Raw genomic sequence first — 18,077 nt, 5'->3', positions numbered from 1 at the left:
AAATAGATAAACATAGAAGATAGTTCAGAGAAATGCTCATTAGTTTTATTCACTAACAAAAAGATAATGGTTTTGTGTCACTTACATGATTATTTTGGAGATTTTCCAGCAATGATGAATCGCTAAATGTTTTTTCATCTCCAAACTGTGAGCTCTGCCTAAAGAGGAAAAAAATACAGTAAACCCAGTTTATTTATACAAGCCTATTGATATATTTGTTAATGTACTTTATAAGTAAAGTGTTATGTCTCCAAAACCTTAATAAGTTAAATAGAATTTGGCCTGCATTTCTAAATAAGACATCACAGATTTCATGATTCTATCGTAAAATATACTCATGCATTCTAAAATGTGAAAGATGTTTATAGTGTAATGAAAAACAGTATTTTACAGTTCATTTTTTTTGGAGTTAAATTACTTTGCAGCCACATGAAATTTAAAAAATATATAAGAAATAAAACTATTAAAACATCTGGAACTGAATTTCTTCCACTTCTATAATATTTTCAATTTTTAGGATTTTAAGAATTAATGAAAGTTATTATGCAAAATATTATTTTAGGCATATGAGAAGTCTTAAAAATATTTATATGTAGTGATGAAAATAATGAAATATAAAAACATGAATAAACCATTTATAGATTATATCAACATCTATCACTAATATCTGAGCAAATATTTATGAACATATTATGTTTGTTCTGAAAATGTAAGAACAAATCACAAAAGTATGGAATTTTTTTGTGCTGTGGCTATCTTCAGATTAGCAAATGTATTATATACTTCATAGGATATAAATGGAGCCAATTATATCTGCAAACTAGCTATCATTAATCCCATGGCCATGCAATTAAATATAAAAATGCTGAGATTCAAAGGAAAAAGAAGGAACACTTAAGTGGGAACGTCAAAAGAAAAGGGTTTAGTTTGCAAAGTTTAGTGAAAACATATACATTTGAGCTTCAGTGCACAGAAGAAAATTTCAGACTTCACTGAGGGAAAAAAATGTGTCTGATACCAAGCAATTATAATCCAGAAAGCTTTAAATTACAACGTTTACAGGTTACAAAGAATAGTAACAATGTCAACATGTCAGAGATGAAGACTTTCATATTTTAAAGGCAGCAGCTTGACAAGAAGGAAAACTCATTGAAGAAAATGGAATTTGAAAGAATAGAACATACATAGTATTTTCAATGAAACACATTCCTCTAGTAAACCTAAGGAGGAAGTTAGAATGTTTATAATGCAACACATCTTTATTGACATGTACTAAGTTTTGTCTATTAAATCTCAAAATCATAAGATAATACATCTTTATTTGCAGGTAGTAGTTTAGAATAATCAAAATATCCTTAGGTGCCAAAGTAAACATGTCATTATCATCATTATCATTATTATTTCTCTAGTTTTAAAGATGGAAGGAAAAAATCCAAGAACTTTTAAATGACTTATCAATGTATAGACAAAAAGTTAGCATTTCTCCTCCAAATATTACCATTTATTAAAAAGAGTTCATTACTTGGGGCTTTATGAAATGTTCCTATTATTAAAATATATTCATAACGACTTCCGCCAAGACAGGTGAATAGGAACAGTTCCAGAGCACAGCTCCCAGTGAGAGAGATGCAGAAGGCAAGTGATCTCTGCATTTCCTACTGAGGTACCAGGTTCAATTCAATGGTACTGGCTGGACAGCGGGTGTAGCCCAAGGACACCAAACTGAGGCAGGGCGGGGTGCTGCCCACTCGGGAAGTGCAACTGGACAGAGGACCAGGGACTTTATCCCCTTGGCACTCCGGTTCAGATACTGCGCTTCTCCCATGGCCATTGAGAACAGTCCAGGAGAACGCCGTGAGGCTGAAAAGCACTGTGAGTTACCAACACAGATCTGAGCAACAGCTCTGGCCAGCCAGGCACTGTGAGTTTTCAGTACAGATCTGGGCAGAAGTTCTGACTAGCTCTGAGAGCACCTGTGGGATGGATCTACCTGCTCCCCCCAGGAAGAGGGAGAGCTAAAAGCAGGGAGATAGGTGATATAGCTTGGCAGGTCCCACCCCCACAAGGACCAGCAAACTGAAGCCCTCTCACTTGAGAGTTTCATAGCCAGCACATCAGTCTGAGTTTGACCCGGGACAATCGATCTCAGTGTGGGGAAGGGTGTCTGCCATTGCCAAGGCGTGTCTAATCTCACCTGTGCAAAACAAAAGCCAGAGGAGGCCTATACAGCATCTGGGCTGAGTCTGAGGCAGCCCAGCAGCCTCTCTGCAGGCAGACAAGGGACTGACTGCCTCCTCAAATGGCTCCAAGACCCCTGAATAGACAAAAAAAAAACAAAACACCTCATATAGGACAGCTTAGGCTGACACCTGGTGGGTACCTTTCTGGGACGAAGCTACCAGAGGAAAGATTAGGCAGCAATCCTTGCTGCTCCACAGCCCCCGTGGGTGATTCCCAGACAAGCAAGATCTGGAGTGGACCTCCAGCAGTCCTACAGCAGAGGGGCCTGACTGTTAGAAGAAAAACTAAAAATAAAACATCAACAGAAAGGACGTCCACTCAGAGACCCATCCAAAATCACTAACTTCAAAGATCACAGTTAGATAAACACATAAAGATGGGAAGAAACCAGTGCAAAAAAGGATGAAATCATCAAAGACCAGGATGCATCTCCTCCTCCAAGGGATCACAACTCCTCACCAACAAGGGAACAAAAAAGGATGGAGAATGAATTTAACAAATTGACAGAAGCAGGCTTAAGAAGGTGGGTAATAACAAACTTCTCTGAGCTAACGGAACATGTTCTAACCCAATGCAAAGAAACTAAAAACCTTGAAAAAAGGTCAGACAAAATGCTAACTACAATAGCCAGCTTAGCGAAGAACATAAATGACTTGATGGAGCTGAAAAACACAGCATGAGAACTTTGTGATGCATACACAAATTTCAACAGCTGAATCGATCAAGCAGAAGAAAGGATAGCAGAGTTTAAAGATCAACTCAATGAAATAAAATGAGAAGGCAAGATTAGAGAAAAAACAGTGAAAAGATATGAACAAAGCCTCCAAGAAATATGGAATTATGTGAAAAGACCTAATCTACGCTTGATCGGTGTACCTGAATGTGATGAGGAGAATGAATCCAAGCTGGAAAACACTCTTCAGGACATTATCCAGGAGAACTTCCCCAATCTAGCAAGGCAGGCTAATATTCAAATCCAGGAAATACAGAAAACACCAAAAAGATACTCCTCAAGAAGGGCAACCCCAAGGTACATGATCATTAGATTCACCAGGGTTGAAATGAAGGAAAAAGTGCTAAGGGCAGTCAGAGAGAAAGGGTGGGTCACCCAAAAAGGGAAGCCCATCAGACTTACAGTGGATCTCTCAGCAGAAATCTTACAAGCCAGAAGAGAGTGGGGGACAATATTCAATATCCTTAAAGAAGAGAACTTTCAACCCAGAATTTCATAACCAGCCAAACTAAGCTTTGTAAGAGGAGGAAAAATAAAATCCTTTACAGACAAGAAAATGCTGAGATTTTTGTCACCACCAGACCTGCCTTACAAGAGCTCCTGAAGGAAGCACTAAACATGGAAAGGAACAACCAGTACCAGCCACTGCAAAAATGTTCCAAATGGTAAAGACCAATGACACAATGAAGAAACTGCATCAACTAATGGGAAAAACAACCAGCCAGTAACAAATGGCATGATCAAATTCGCACATAACAATATTAACATTAAATGTAAACAACATAAATGTGCCAATCAAAAGACTCAGACTGGCAAACTGGATAAACAGCCAAGACCCATCAGTGTGCTGTATTCAGGAGACCCATATCATGTGCAAAGACACACACAGACTCAAAATAAAGGGATGGAAGAAGACTTACCAAGCATATGGAGAGCAAAAAAAAAGCAGGGGTTGCAATTCTAGTCTCTGATAAAATGGGCTTTAAACTAACAAAAATCAAAAGAGACAAAGAAGGGCATTACATAATGGTAAAAGAATCAATGCAACAAGAAGAGCTAACAATCCTAAATATATATGCACCCAATACAGGAGCACCCAGGTACATAAAGCAAGTTCTTAACAACCTACAAAGAGACGTAAACTCCCGCACAATAATGGTGGGAGACTTCCACACTCCACTGTCAATATTAGACAGATCAATGAAACACAAAATCAATAAGGATATCCAGGACTTGAACTCAGATCTGGACCAAGCAAACCTAATAGACATTTACAGAACTCTCCACCCCAAATCCACAGAATATACATTCTTCTGAACACCACATCACACCTACTCTAAAATTGACCACATAATTGGAAGTAAATCACTCCTCAGCAAATGCAAAAGAACATAAATCACAACAAACAGTTTCTCAGACCACAGTGCAATCAAATTAGAACTCAGGATTAAGAAACTCACTCAAAACTGTACAACTTCACGGAAACGGAACTACTGGCTCCTGAATGACAACTGGATAAACAATGAAACGAAGGCAGAAATAAAGATGTTCCTCGAAACCAATGAGAATGAAGACACAACATACCAGAATCTCTGGGACACATTTAAAGCACTGTCTAGAGGGAAATTTATAGCAATAAATGCCCACATAAGAAGCGAGGAAAGATCTAAAATTGATGCCCTATCATCAAAATTGAAAGAGCTAGAGGAGCAAGATCAAAAAACTCAAAAGCTAGCAGAAGACAACAATAACTGAGATCAGAGCAGAACTGAAGGAGATAGAGACACAAAAAACCCTTCAAAAATCAATAAATCCAGGAGCTGATTTTTTTTAAAAGATCAGCAATATAGACCACTAGCCAGATTAATAAAAAAGAAAAGAGAGAAGAATCGAATAGATGCAATAAAAAACAATCAAGGGGATATCACCACTGATTCCACAGAAATACAAGCTACCATCAGAGATTACTACAAACAACTCTATGCACATAAACCAGTAAATCTGAAAGAAATGGATACATTCCTGGAAACTTGCACCCTCCCAAGCCTAAACCAGGAAGAAGTTGAAACCCTGAATAGACCAATAACAAGGTCTGAAGTTGAGGCAGCAATTAATGGCCTACTAACCATAAAAAGTCCAGGTCCAGATGGGTTCACAGCCGAATTCTACCACATGTACAAAGAGGAGCTGGTACTATTCCTTCTGAAACTATTACAAACAATATAAAAAAAGGGAATCTTCCCTAACTCTTTTTGAGGCCAACAAACATATGAAAAAATGCTCATCATCACTGGTCATTAGAGAAATGCAAATCAAAACCACATTGAGATACCATCTAATGCCAGTTAGAATGGTGATCATTAAAAATTTTGGAGACAACAGATGCTGGAGAGGATGTGGAGAAATAGGAACACTTTTATACTGTTCATAGGAGTGTAAATTAGTTCAACTCTTGTGGAAGACAGTGGGGCGATTCCTCAGGCATCTAGAAACAGAAATTCCATTTGACCCAGCAATCCCATTAATGGGTATATACCCAAAAGATTACAAATCCTTTTATTATAAAGACACATGCACACATGTATTCATTGCAGCACTGTTTACAATAGCAAAGACCTGGAACCAACCCAAATGCCCACCAATGATGGACTGGACAAAGAAAATGTGGCACATATACACTACGGAATACTATGCAGCCATAAAAAACGATGAGTTCCTATCATTTGTAGGGACATAGATGAATCTGAAAACCATCATTTTCAGCAAACTGACACAAGAACAGAAAACCAAACACTGCATGTTCTCACTCATAGCGGGGTGTTGAACAATGAGAACACATGGGTACAGGGAGGGGAACATCACACACTGGGGTCTGTTGGGGGGTGGGGGGCTAGGGGAGGGACAGCAGGGGTTGGGGAGGTTGGGGAGGGATAACATTGGGAGAAATGCCTGATGTAGGTGGTGGGAGGACGGAGACAGCAAACCACCATGGCATGTGTGTACCTATGTAACAATCCTGCAAGATCTGCACATGTACCCCAGAACTTAAAGTATAAAATATATATATATGTTCATAAATGGTTTGTAGCTGTACTTTTCTATTTCTTAGATAAATTGAAATGTCAAGGAATATTCCCAGTAACATCTTGCAAGAAGTCTATTTTCTTTCCAAAGAATTCCAGATGAAATAGCCATTTAAATCTAAAGATATCTCATTAATCTCACCAATTATTATTTCATTTTATAAATCAGTTACCATAATTGACTTAATTTTCAAACATATTTGAGTAGCTCTAGATATGCAATGGACATATTTACATGGACATAACCCATGTTCCACTCACTAACCAAGGTGCTGCCAAGGCTAATGCTAAAAAAGAACTCTTCTTCCAGAAAGTGACTTCCTTCCCAAGATAATTTTAAATACCCCAAAACAGTCTAGGAGCTGTAATCCCAGAACTTTGGGAGGCTGAAGTGGATGGATACTTGAGGTCAGGAGTTCAAGACCAGCCTGGTCAACATGATGAAGTCCCATCTCTACTAAAAATATAAAAATTAGTTGGTATGGTGACACAAACCTGTAGTCCCAGCTACTTGGAAGGCTGAGGCACGAGAATCGCTTGAACCCGGGTGGCAGAGGTTGCAGTGAGCTGAAATTGCATGACTGCACTCCACTCCAGCCTGGATGACAGAGCAAGACTCTGTCTCAAAAAACAAAAAAACAAAACAAAAAGCCCCCCTGCAAAAACAGAAAACAAAAAACAAAAAACCCAGAAACAAAAAACTGTAAACAATTCATCCTCTAATCAGACAGCCTAGGTTGGATACCTCAGGCATGGAGCTTCCACCATTCCTCTCCAAAATTGTACAAAACGTTTACTTTTAGTAAAAATAAACAGATAAAATTTGCAATCTCGTATCAAAATAAGAACCATCACATTAAAAGTAAAAATAACAATTTAGACTGTCAGTTGACAAACTATGTCATTTGAAAACTTTCACAAATAAAAATGCAAGCCAGCATCAATATTTGGTTACATTTTTGCCTAGCAATTTTCAAGTAGCACTTTGCTTCCAAGGAGACAATGACATTATGGTATTTTGCAAGAAGCAATAAGGCAGGGAGTATCACAGTTAAGGTAAGGAGATCAGAGCAGGGAACCCACAATGTAATATAATTTGCAGCTTCTTTAGGCTGATTTCATAGCTGTGATACATTGTAACTACTCATTTTCTGATCATACAAAAATGAACAATCTCTATAGCAATAATAATTAAAAGATTCAAAGAATATATGGCTTAACAGTATTAGCTACCTTTGCATATGATAATATGAACTAAGACTTTTTTTTTTTTAATTCAAAATTCATGTCAATGGGAGAGCCACCAGAAAAAAAGGAAGAAAAGGGCTGAACTCATAATTTTCACCTTGTAAACCAAAATAAACTCCAGATGAATCAGTGATTTCATAAATGTACTAAAATTTCAAATATATTTTTTACAAAAACTTAGGAATGTAAAAATCTCAGGTTTCATACATAATTGAGAAAACATAATACATAAATCTGACTACATAAAACTAAATATTTCTTCATAGCAAAAACTATGTCAACAGGCCGGCTGCAGTAGCTCTCACCTGTAATCCCAGCACTTTGGGAGGCTGAGGCAAAAAGATTGCTTGGGGCCAGGAGTGTGAAATTAGTCTGGGCAACATAGCAAGACCCGCCTCTACAAAAAATTTTAAAAGTATCCAGGCCTGGTGGTGTGCACCTGCAATCCCAGCTACTTGGGAGGCAGGAGTGGGAGGATCCCTTGAGCTTTGGAGTTCGAGGCTGCAGTGAACTATGAGGGTACCATTCACTGTACTCCAGCCTGGATGGCAGAGGGAGACCATCTCTTAAAGCAAAACAAAACCAACTTCTGCAAGAAAAGTCAGAAGCTAAATGAAAACTGGGGAAAAAAATTTCCAAATTAAAGACTAAAGGTTAATTTCCATGAAATAAAAAGAATTCCCAGAAATCAATTTACAAAAAGATCAATTATGTAGTACAACAATGAGCAAAGGATATAAACACACAATTCACAAGGAAGGAAATATAAATGGTGTTAAACATACATTCAACTTTACCTCATAATGGAGAAGTGAAATTTAAACGTATTGTGGTGAAAATAATGTTTGACAACTTTGTGCTGTTGTAATTGTGGGAAAATAGTAAAGCATATATCATTGGTGATAACATAAACTGGTACAACTTCTAAAAAAAAAGCAATTGGGCAAAATTTAAAATTCTTTGATCCAGCAATTCCAGTTCTAGGAATTTATAGTGTTTAACTGGTACAAAATACTATATGTACAAATTTATACTTTACAGTATTTTTTGTTTTGTTTTTGAGACAGAGTCTCACTCTGTCACCCAAGCTGGAGTGCAATGGCACAATCTTGGCTCACTTGGAGTGCAGTGACACAATCTCAGCTCACTGCAACCTCCACCTCCTGGGTTCAAGTGATTCTCCTGCCTCAGCCTCCTGAGTAGCTGGGTTTACAGGCATGTGTCACCACGCTTGGCTAATTTTTGGATTTTTAGTAGAGACAAGGTTTCACCATGTTGGCCAGGCTGGTCTTGAACTCCTGACCTCAGATAATTCACCCATATTGGCCTCTCAAAGAGCTGGGATTACAGGTGTGAGCTACTGGGCCCAACCCCTACAGTACATTTTTAATAGCAAAAAGTTAGAAAACCCAAAGGTCCATCAGTAGTGCTGCTTAAAAATACTGTGGTGCATTTACACAATAGAATACTATGCACACAAAGGGAAGCTTTTTATGAAATATGAAAAAATTCTATAAAAACATTTGACAGTGCTCAAAGATGCACTGTCAAATAAAAATCTGGTACAAAGCAGTGTGTACAGTATGCTTCACTTTCTGTAAAAATGTGAGAGAAAAATAAATGTATGACTATTTATAGAAGAGATCTGTAAGGGTACACTTGAAATTGGTCACACAGGCTGTCTTTGGTAGGGGAAATGGAGGGCTCTAAGACAGGGGGTGGATCAAAACCTTTTTACACCCTTTGAACTTGTAACATGTTAATGCATTGTGAACTTAAAAAAATCAAATTTAAAACAAATACAAAACCCATCAGTCATCTGAAATAAATACCCTACCTATACATTAAATTTACATTATATACATATATATATATATTATACTCATGCATACACAAAAAAGGCAGTATAACTTTAAAATTAAACACTGTCTTGTCTGAGTTTTCATTTTGTTTTCAAAACTTCATCACTTTCATGAGTAAGGAGCAGGATGGCAGCTCAGACATACCACTAGAATAGGTATTCATGGCTATGTACATTTGAACACTTAAGCAAGCAGAATGACAAACTACAAATTCTTTAACATTCCAAGTGTCCTGAGTAGAGAGAATTGTTTAACTACATAAAATGCACACACAAGGAACTTCTTTATTTAGGAGCTGGTAGTCTGCATTTAGGGTTGCACAGAGAAGTCTATGATTTTCAACAGATCTAAATATTAGATAGATGCAAAAGTAATTGTGACTTTTGCCATTAAAAAACAATTGTGCGAAAACCACAATTACTTTTGCACCAACCTAATATTTTTCACATGTAACAAGTTTTAAGTAGGCAATTAAAGTTCTCAGTTTTCATGTGCAGCTTTAACTTGTAATTTAAACATGTTTATTTACAACATGGATAGATCACAGGAGCTACTAAGATAATTTTCTCATATTGTGAGACACTGCAAAATATCTATGTAAATTCAAGCTAATATAGCCATTCTACTGGTCTAACATAATTGAGTCTTGGTATGGGAGTGAAGAGACAGCTTGTTAGCACCAAGCCACACCAATGGGGGTGAGTGTACTTGCTTTCCACCCAGCATGTGCAAGGCTGCTTCTCAGGTGGGCCCTGCACTGGGACAGGTGTGCACTGGGACAGGTGTGCACTGTCACAGGTGTGCACTGTGCCGTAAGCCGGCCTGAAAGGCACTTAATGGTCCCCTCAATTCCATTTCAAAATTCATCACAAGGTACAGAGTCAATAACCATTTCCAGAATGAGTTGTAATGCAGGGCCACTCACACTGAGGTACATGCCAATGGCTCAAAGGCTAGGCAGCCTCCAGACATCCCTCTGGGAAGAGGCCTGAAGCCACCCAGGAGACTGGGACCCTTGGGTTACCCCTGATGTCTCCTGTCCCCAAAGTAGTCCCACTTGCAGTTATGGCCCACTCGCAACTTCAAACACCCTGATGCTGATTTCTGTAGTCAAACAACTTTTCTTCTTGTATTTTCAGAATTATCTGGTCACTCCAATGAGTGGTTTCATGAATTGGATGAGGTCTGTCTCCAAGACTTGTGAGACTTTTTGGAAGACTTGTAGTCCTTGGACACAAGGGAGCCTTTGTAGGGAGCACCACCAGCTCATCTCAACAGGAAGTCACTGGCTCTTCAACTTGGACCTGCAGGGAGCTGAGCTCTGTGGCTCTTCCTCCTTTTGGAAGGAGTGGATCTCAATGGGGACTTAAAAGCTGCTCCTGGCTCCTGTTCCGCCTTCATCTCTCTCCTTGCTTGGTAAGATGTTCATGAGGCTTTCCTGTGCCCTCCAGTTTCCTCTCAGCATCCTTCACAGAAAGTGGGAAAGGCCTGCTTCTTCTGCCTTCTTTGGAAAATTCTGGCAGCATGGGCACAGGTGAGAACCATGAAGCACTCTTTATAACTTGTGTGCTGCCAAGCTGCAGGTCCTTGACTTGTGCCTTTGCTTCTACAATAGTTCGTTCTTTCGCACTTCACTTTTCAGGAGTGTCAGGTTAATCTGACACTTTGTTTCTGAGTACAAAGCTGCAGTATTTCAAAGCAGATTTCTTGAATTTCTTCTTGCTCCAAAAAAAGCCAATGGGGCAGTTGGGCAGAGGGTTCTCCAGTATCCAGGCAGTGAGACAAATTCAGGCACAGGTGATTCTCTCAGTGCTATAACCAGAGAAAACATCTGTGTGAAGGCTGTCACTCACTCATGCCATTCCATGAAGTCTGGGCGAGGCGTTAGTTGCACTAACACTGTAACACCTGAAGGTATATAATGATGATCTAATGGGTATTGTGACAAAAATCTGGCTCCTGGAGCCCTCATCTTTCAGCTTTTATAATCTGGTTCTTTAAGTCAACACAATTTTGATCCAATAGTAGAGGCACAAGCTTCTGTTTCCTCTCTCAGAGGTCAGTGGTGATGAAACATGCTGATGATATTTCCTATGTGTCTTGAAGCCTCTTCTATTTTGGAGGCCAGGTGAACACATGCCATTGACACATGCTCTGTGGAATGCTTCACAAAGGACTTGGTATGAAGAACTGATGGAACACCACCTATTCGATAACTACGGCCATCAGTGGCAGGCAGAGATCCATGCTGATGTGAAAATTCACTGTGGCTGGCGTGAAGTGGAGCTGGTTGTCAGGGAGGAGGTGCTATGCAGTATAGCCTATGCACAATGGGCACTCTGTGTGGCCCTGGAGGTTCTCCTGGGGGACCCACTGTGGCTGCTGCTGCTGCTGCTGGGACCTCTGGCCTTGGGGCCTCGGAATAAAGCATTGTTTTTGGGGAAATTTCTGCACCTCCTGCTTTTCAATGGCACAATTGGCTGCAAATCAAAATTCCTTGTAGGGAGATTTAATTTTTTGAAATGAATTTTTTATTCAAAGTAGAGTGAAGTCCAAAAATATGAGCAAGTGATTGAATTCAATAATATTTTTCTTAGATACTGGTTTTGACCAAAGTAATGAGGCCTCATATTCTATGTGATATGGTTTGGCTGTGTTCCCACCCAAATCTCATCTTGAATTCCCTTGTGTTGTGGAAGGGATCTGATGGCAGGTAATTGAATCATGAGGACAGGTCTTTCCTATGCTGTTCTCATGATAGTTAAGAGTGGGGTGTTGCTGAAAAGATACCCAGAAGTGTGGAAGTGACTTTGGAATTGGGTAACAAGCAGAGGTTGAAACTACTGGGAGGGCTCAGAAGAAGATGGGAAAATGTGGAAAAGTTTGGAACTTCCTAGAGACTTGTTTAAGGACTTTGACCAAAGCCTGATAGTGATATGGACAATAAGGTCCAGGCTGAGGTGGTCTCAGATGGAGATGAGGAACTTGTTGAGAACTGGAGAAAAGGTGACTCCTGTTAGGTTTTAGCAAAGAGACTGGCGGCATTTTGCCCCTGCCCTAGAGATCCTTGGAACTTTGTACTCGAGAGAGATGATTTAGGGTAACCGGTGGAAGAAATTTCTAAGCAGTAAAGCATTAGGGAGGTACTTGGGTGCTGTTAAAGGCATTCCGTTTTTTATCAGGGAAGCAGAGCATAAAAGTTTGGAAAATTCGCAGCTTGACAATGTGATAGAAAAGAAAACCCCATTTTCTGAGGAGAAATTGAAGCGGTTGCAGAAATTAGCGTACATTAAGGAGGAGCCAAATATTAATCCCTGAGATAACGGGAAAAATGTCTCCAGTGCATGTCAGAGATCTTCACGGCAGCCCTTCCCATCACAGGGTGGAGGCCTAGGAGAAAATGGTTTTGTGGGCCAGGCCCAGGGTCCCCGTGCTGTGCTCAGTCTAGGGACTTGGTGCCCTGTGTCCCAGCCACTGCAGCCATGGCTAAAAGGGGCCAAGGTACAGCTCAGGCTGTTGCTTCAGAGGGTAGAAGCCCCAAGCCTTGGCAGCTTTCATGCAGTATTGAGCCTGTGGGTACAAAGACGTCAAGAATTGAGGTTTGGGCCAGGCTTGGTGGCTCACACCTGTAATCCTAGCACTTTGGGAAGCCGAGGTGGGCTGATCACCTGAGATAGGATGGTGAGGTCAGCCTGGTTAACTGGGGAAACCCCATCTCTTCTAAAAATATGTAAAATTAGCTGGGCATGGTGGTGCATGCCTGTAATCCCAGCTACTCAGGAGACTGAGGCAGAAGCATCACTTGAACCCAGGAGACAGAGGTTGCAGTGAACTGAGATAGCACCACTGCACTCCAATGTGGACAACAGGGCAGAATTCTGTCTAAGAAAAAAAAAAAGCAATTGAGGTTTGGGAACCTCCATGTAGACTTCAGAAGATGTATGGAAACTCCTGGATGTCCAGGCAAAAGTTTGCTGTGGGGGTGGGGCCTTCATGGAGAACTTCTGCTGGGGCAGTGCAGAATGGAAATGTGGGGTCAGAGCCCCCACAGAATCCCTACTGGGGCACTGCCTAGTGGAGCTGTGAGAAGAGGGCCACCATCCTCCAGACCCTACAGTGGTAGATCCACCAACAGCTTGTACCATGCACCTGGAAAAGCTGTGGACACTCAATGCCAGCCCATGAAATCAGCCAGGAGTGGGGCTGTACCCTGCAGGGCCACAGGGATGGAGCTGCCCAAGGCCATGGGAACCTACCTCTTGCATCAGTGTGACATGGATGTGAGACATGGAGTCAAAGAAGATCATTTTGGAGCTTTAAGAGATTTGACTGCCCTGCTGGATTTCAGACTTGCATGGGGCCCATAGCCCCTTTGTTTTGGCCAATGTCTCCCATTTGGAATGGCTGTATTTACCCCCTGCCTATACCCTCATCATATCTAGGAAGTAACTAACTTGCTTTTGATTTTACAAGCACATAGGCAGAAAGGCTTGCCTTGTCTCAGACGAGAATTTGGACCATGGACTTTGGAGTTAATGCTGAAATGAGTTAAGACTTTGGGGAACTGTTAGGAAGGCATGATTGGTTTTGAAATGTGAGGATATAAGATTTGGCAGGGGCCAGAGGCAGAATGATATGGTTTGGCTGTGTCCTCACCCAAATCTCATCTTGAAGTTTCATGTGTTATGGGAGGGTGGTGGGAGGTAACTGAATCATGGGGGCAGGTCTTTCCTGTGCTGTTCTTGTGATAGTGAGTTAAATCTCATGAGAGCTGATGGTCATTATAAGGGGGAGTTTTCCTGCATAAGCTCTGCCTTTGCCTGCTACCATCCACATAAGGCATAACTTGCTCCTCCTTGCCTTCCACCGTGATTGTGAGGCTTCCCTAGACACATTGAACTGTAAGTCCAATTAAACCTCTTTCTTTTGTAAATTGCCCAGTCTCAGGTATGTCTTTATCAGCAGCATGAAAATGAACTAATACACTATGTGACTCAATGTATTTCTGAAGGCAGTTACAAAAGAAGAATTTCAAAAACATTCTGTGAAACGGCTGCATTACTGAAATAAATAAATTACCTGCCAAGGTGACTGCTTTGAAGATGAACATTAATTTGGATGTGTTAGATCTCTCTGTTTTACAGTCACACCTGGAAGAATGTTTTAGTGAGCCTAGCTTTTGCAGCAGAATAAATGAATACCACTCACTTCATACATAATTATAGACCAGAATAAAATGAGAAAATAAATAAGACCAGAAAATAGAAAATACAGTATAGTACTATCCACTGTTACTGCGATAATACTAAAAACCACAGCGAAATGACTAAGCACAGAACACTTTAACACTTTAGGGTGATCCTTCTGGGGAATCACCCTCAGTAGCATTTACTTAAAAAATGATCAGCAAGAATAATGTGAAACTATACTAAACAGTTCAGAAAAACAAACAATATAGTTATTTTGGATTTGCTTCAAAATGGCAGTTGGGGAGAGGCATAAATGAACTGGTCTTAAGTGCATATTATTGAAGCAAGTGGATCAGCACATCTGTTTGCTTTTGTTCATGCTTAAAATTTTTCATCACAGAAGACAGAAAATGTGAAAAATTATTGGAATATATAGCTTTAGAAAATGAGAAAATGAGCATATCTTAGGGCTACACTGATGTTAAGAATAGATTTTTCCCTCCAATCCAAAATATCGACACTATCAATTCAGAGATGTAGATTTTTAATAAAAAATGAGGTTATATGCTAGCTGATGGTTCTTGGCAATGATGAGAAAAAACCAGACCAACTTACAGTAGGTAGCTACTGGTTGGGAAATAGTTGTATCTCTATAAGCTATTTATATGAATAGGCCTAAGCAAGAAGAGCTATAACCATCATCTGATTATCTTTAATGTTAACAGAGTATGTGGAAAAATTTAATATGTTATAGGCTTGCCTTCAAACTCAGCTAAATGTAAATATGAAATCTATATATATCTAAGAGGTAATTATTTTTTTAACTTGGCATTTTTTGTGAATACTGGTTCAATTAGGGTAGTAAAATACATATAAGCTCATGGGTTTTATACGTGGAATTTAATGAACTTTACATGAAATTGAAGCTGCTGAGCAGCCATATTGGAATGCCCTTTCAGATTTTGGATTTATAGAGTGAGCTACACTATTTACTCCTGAAGACCAGTAGCATGAAGATGGAATCAGGTGGTTGGAGCACAGGATTCAACTGGGACCACACTTTTGATCTTGGTTTCATTGGCAGTGTGAAACCAATTTTGGGCAAATGCCCAAAGTTGTGCAAAGTTGTGTGCCCTCATGCTAATTTTCCTTAAATCTGTTAAATTTTACCTACTTGACCTGTTCTTGCCTAACACCACAAGAAATTTACTGGAAGAAATTCTAGGTTGAAAATATCAAATGAAAAGAAATGCCAAGATAAAATGACTGAAGTTGCAAGGAAATCTTGTGATTTAAAAAGCAGATACTCTTTAAATTTCTTTAAAGTTCATAGGATGTAATGTAACCAGTCCAGTATTGTTTTATAACCAGGCTGACATGGGTTTCAACTCTCATATATGGTTATATAATTTGGGGCAAATTGCTTATTAGCTTTTTTTGCCTAAATTTCACCACCTTTAAAATGGACATGTCAAATATGTCATGAGGGCTAAGTGAGAGCACCAGAACTAACACTCACTGTGGGCTTACTATGTGCAGACACTATCCAAAGCACTATACAAACACTACTCATCTAATCTTCAAAACCTCCCAATTATGCAACTACTATTATTATCTACATTCTTCCAGATGAGGACACTAAGGCAGAGAGTTGAGTCACTTGTTCAACAGCACTAGTAGAATGAAAATCTGAACTTGGGTGCTCAGTATCCAAACCCCATATCTTTGATGACTCCACATAACTTTGGACACAATAGCAGCTCAGGGAACATTTGCTCTTTCATTTTTGGAGGCCTGCAGGTAATTAATTATTTTATAGATGGAGAATCCAACCTTATCCAAGTATATATTTAAAATAAAACTTGAGGCTGGGAGTGGTGGTTGACACCTGTAATCGCAGCACTTTGGGAGTGAGGCGGGCGGATCACCTGAGTTCAGGAGTTTAAGACTAGCCGGGCCAACATAGTAAAACCCCATCTCTGCTAAAAATATAAAAATGAGCCAGGCGTGGTGGTGCACATCTGTAGTCCCAGCTACTTGGGAGGCTGAGGCAGGAGAATCACTTTAACCCAGGTGGTGGAGGTTGCAGTGAGCTGAGATCATGCCACTACACTCCAGTCTGGGTGACAGAGTGAGACCCAATCTCAAACAAACAACTCACTTTATTGTAACGGTAGTAAAAGCCTTCCCTAGTGTTAGCTTTTAAAATCATTACTATCTAAGCTTATATGTAACTATAAGTGGAAATGTCAAGCAATTTATGGCAAAGCTGACATTTCTTCAGTTACCTAGTTTAGAATATCAAATTTTCCAAAAGAGTGTTTTACAGAAAGTGCTTACTAAACTAGATAAAATAACATCCTCTTTTTCCAATACCAATAAAAGTTACAAAACAACCTCTATTGAAAGTAGAATATTTTGAATCACCTGAGTGAACAAATACTAATTTTTAACATTTCCTTCCAATATTAAGAAAAATATGGAGAATGCAATTTCTTGTTAGGATTAACTGAGTTATTTTAGAGGATATGTATATCACTTCTACACTAATGAATAGTATTTAAAATTAATAGAATTATGTTAATGTTACAGAAAAGCAGATACAGTCAAAATTTTAAATTATTTCTCAAAGGATTAAATACAAGGGAATCTATACAATATTAAACTTGAATTATCCGCTAATAGTAAGATGCTTTGGCACATTTAAAAATACTAAAAATTACTTGTGTGTAGGTGTCAAAATGTATGACACTCCAAGCAATGGGCGTGTGGTGACTCATCAGTTGTCACAAGAACCAAACAGCTGCCTGTCATTAACCCTAGGTATTGTGAGATTTACTGAAAAGTTTTACCAAGTCTTAACTTCATTGAAATAAATTCCCTGCTGAAAAATATTTAAATGATGTTATTGGAATTCAAAGTATATTGAACTTTGAGGGAGTGACAGGATCCCATGAGTTTTTAACAAAGTTTATTGTATATTTGTCAAAAATAACAGTGACTTTTCATTTGTACTGAACTCTACATTTTAAAACTCTATGTCTAATAAATTTACAGGAAAAGTACCGAATGATTATATTACGAAAGAAATGGAAAATAACTATTTCACTGCCCTAATTGAACCAGTATTCACAAAAAATGCCAAGTTAAAAAAATAATTACCTCTTAGATATATATAGATTGCATATTTACATTTAACTGAGTTTGAAGGCAAGCCTGTAACGTATTAAATTTTTCCACATATTCTGTTAACATTAAAGATAATCAGATGATGGTTATAGCTCTACTTTTAGGTATATTCATATAAATAGCTTATAGACATACAACTATTTCCCAACCAGTAGCTACCTACTGTAAGTTGGCCTGGTTTTTTCTCATCATTGCCAAGAACCATCAGCTAGCATATAACCTCATCATCAAATACATGAGTAATACAAAACTAAAAATGTAATCACCTACAAATTCTCCATGTTTTCTAAAGTTACCAACATTAAAGGAACTTATTTCCTGAAATTTCATTTGCCCACCAACTCATGATGAATTATAGAAATATTAAAATACATCTGGACTATCCAAGATGAAAATATAAATTCACAAATGGGAGGGATTTTAAGGTAAAACCAACAAAAAACTCAAATAGTAGTGAAATTAAACCCATACGCTGTCTTTAACAATGCCAAAATTAAATATATTCAAGTTAACTCTAGTCTTTGGTAGCATA

At 38.9% G+C, this 18,077-nt stretch overlaps 1 protein-coding gene across 7 annotated transcripts in view; it reads right to left on the bottom strand.

The window, feature by feature from the left end:
• The window catches only part of ATP8A1 (ATPase phospholipid transporting 8A1), a 248,531-nt gene that overhangs the window by 140,926 nt on the left and 89,528 nt on the right, over positions 1–18,077 (bottom strand). For all 7 annotated transcript variants that reach the window (XM_017544905.2, XM_017544903.2, XM_017544902.2 and 4 more), the window contains one exon: positions 86–158. In XM_017544905.2, the coding sequence (XP_017400394.1) occupies positions 86–158 (73 nt within the window). The remainder of the gene's footprint in view (positions 1–85; positions 159–18,077) is intronic.

This window comes from Cebus imitator, unplaced genomic scaffold (genome assembly GCF_001604975.1).
Source record: "Cebus imitator isolate Cc_AM_T3 unplaced genomic scaffold, Cebus_imitator-1.0 Scaffold173, whole genome shotgun sequence".
Classification (NCBI taxonomy): Eukaryota; Metazoa; Chordata; class Mammalia; order Primates; family Cebidae; genus Cebus; species Cebus imitator.
This window is presented reverse-complemented; position numbering and strand designations above follow the sequence as displayed.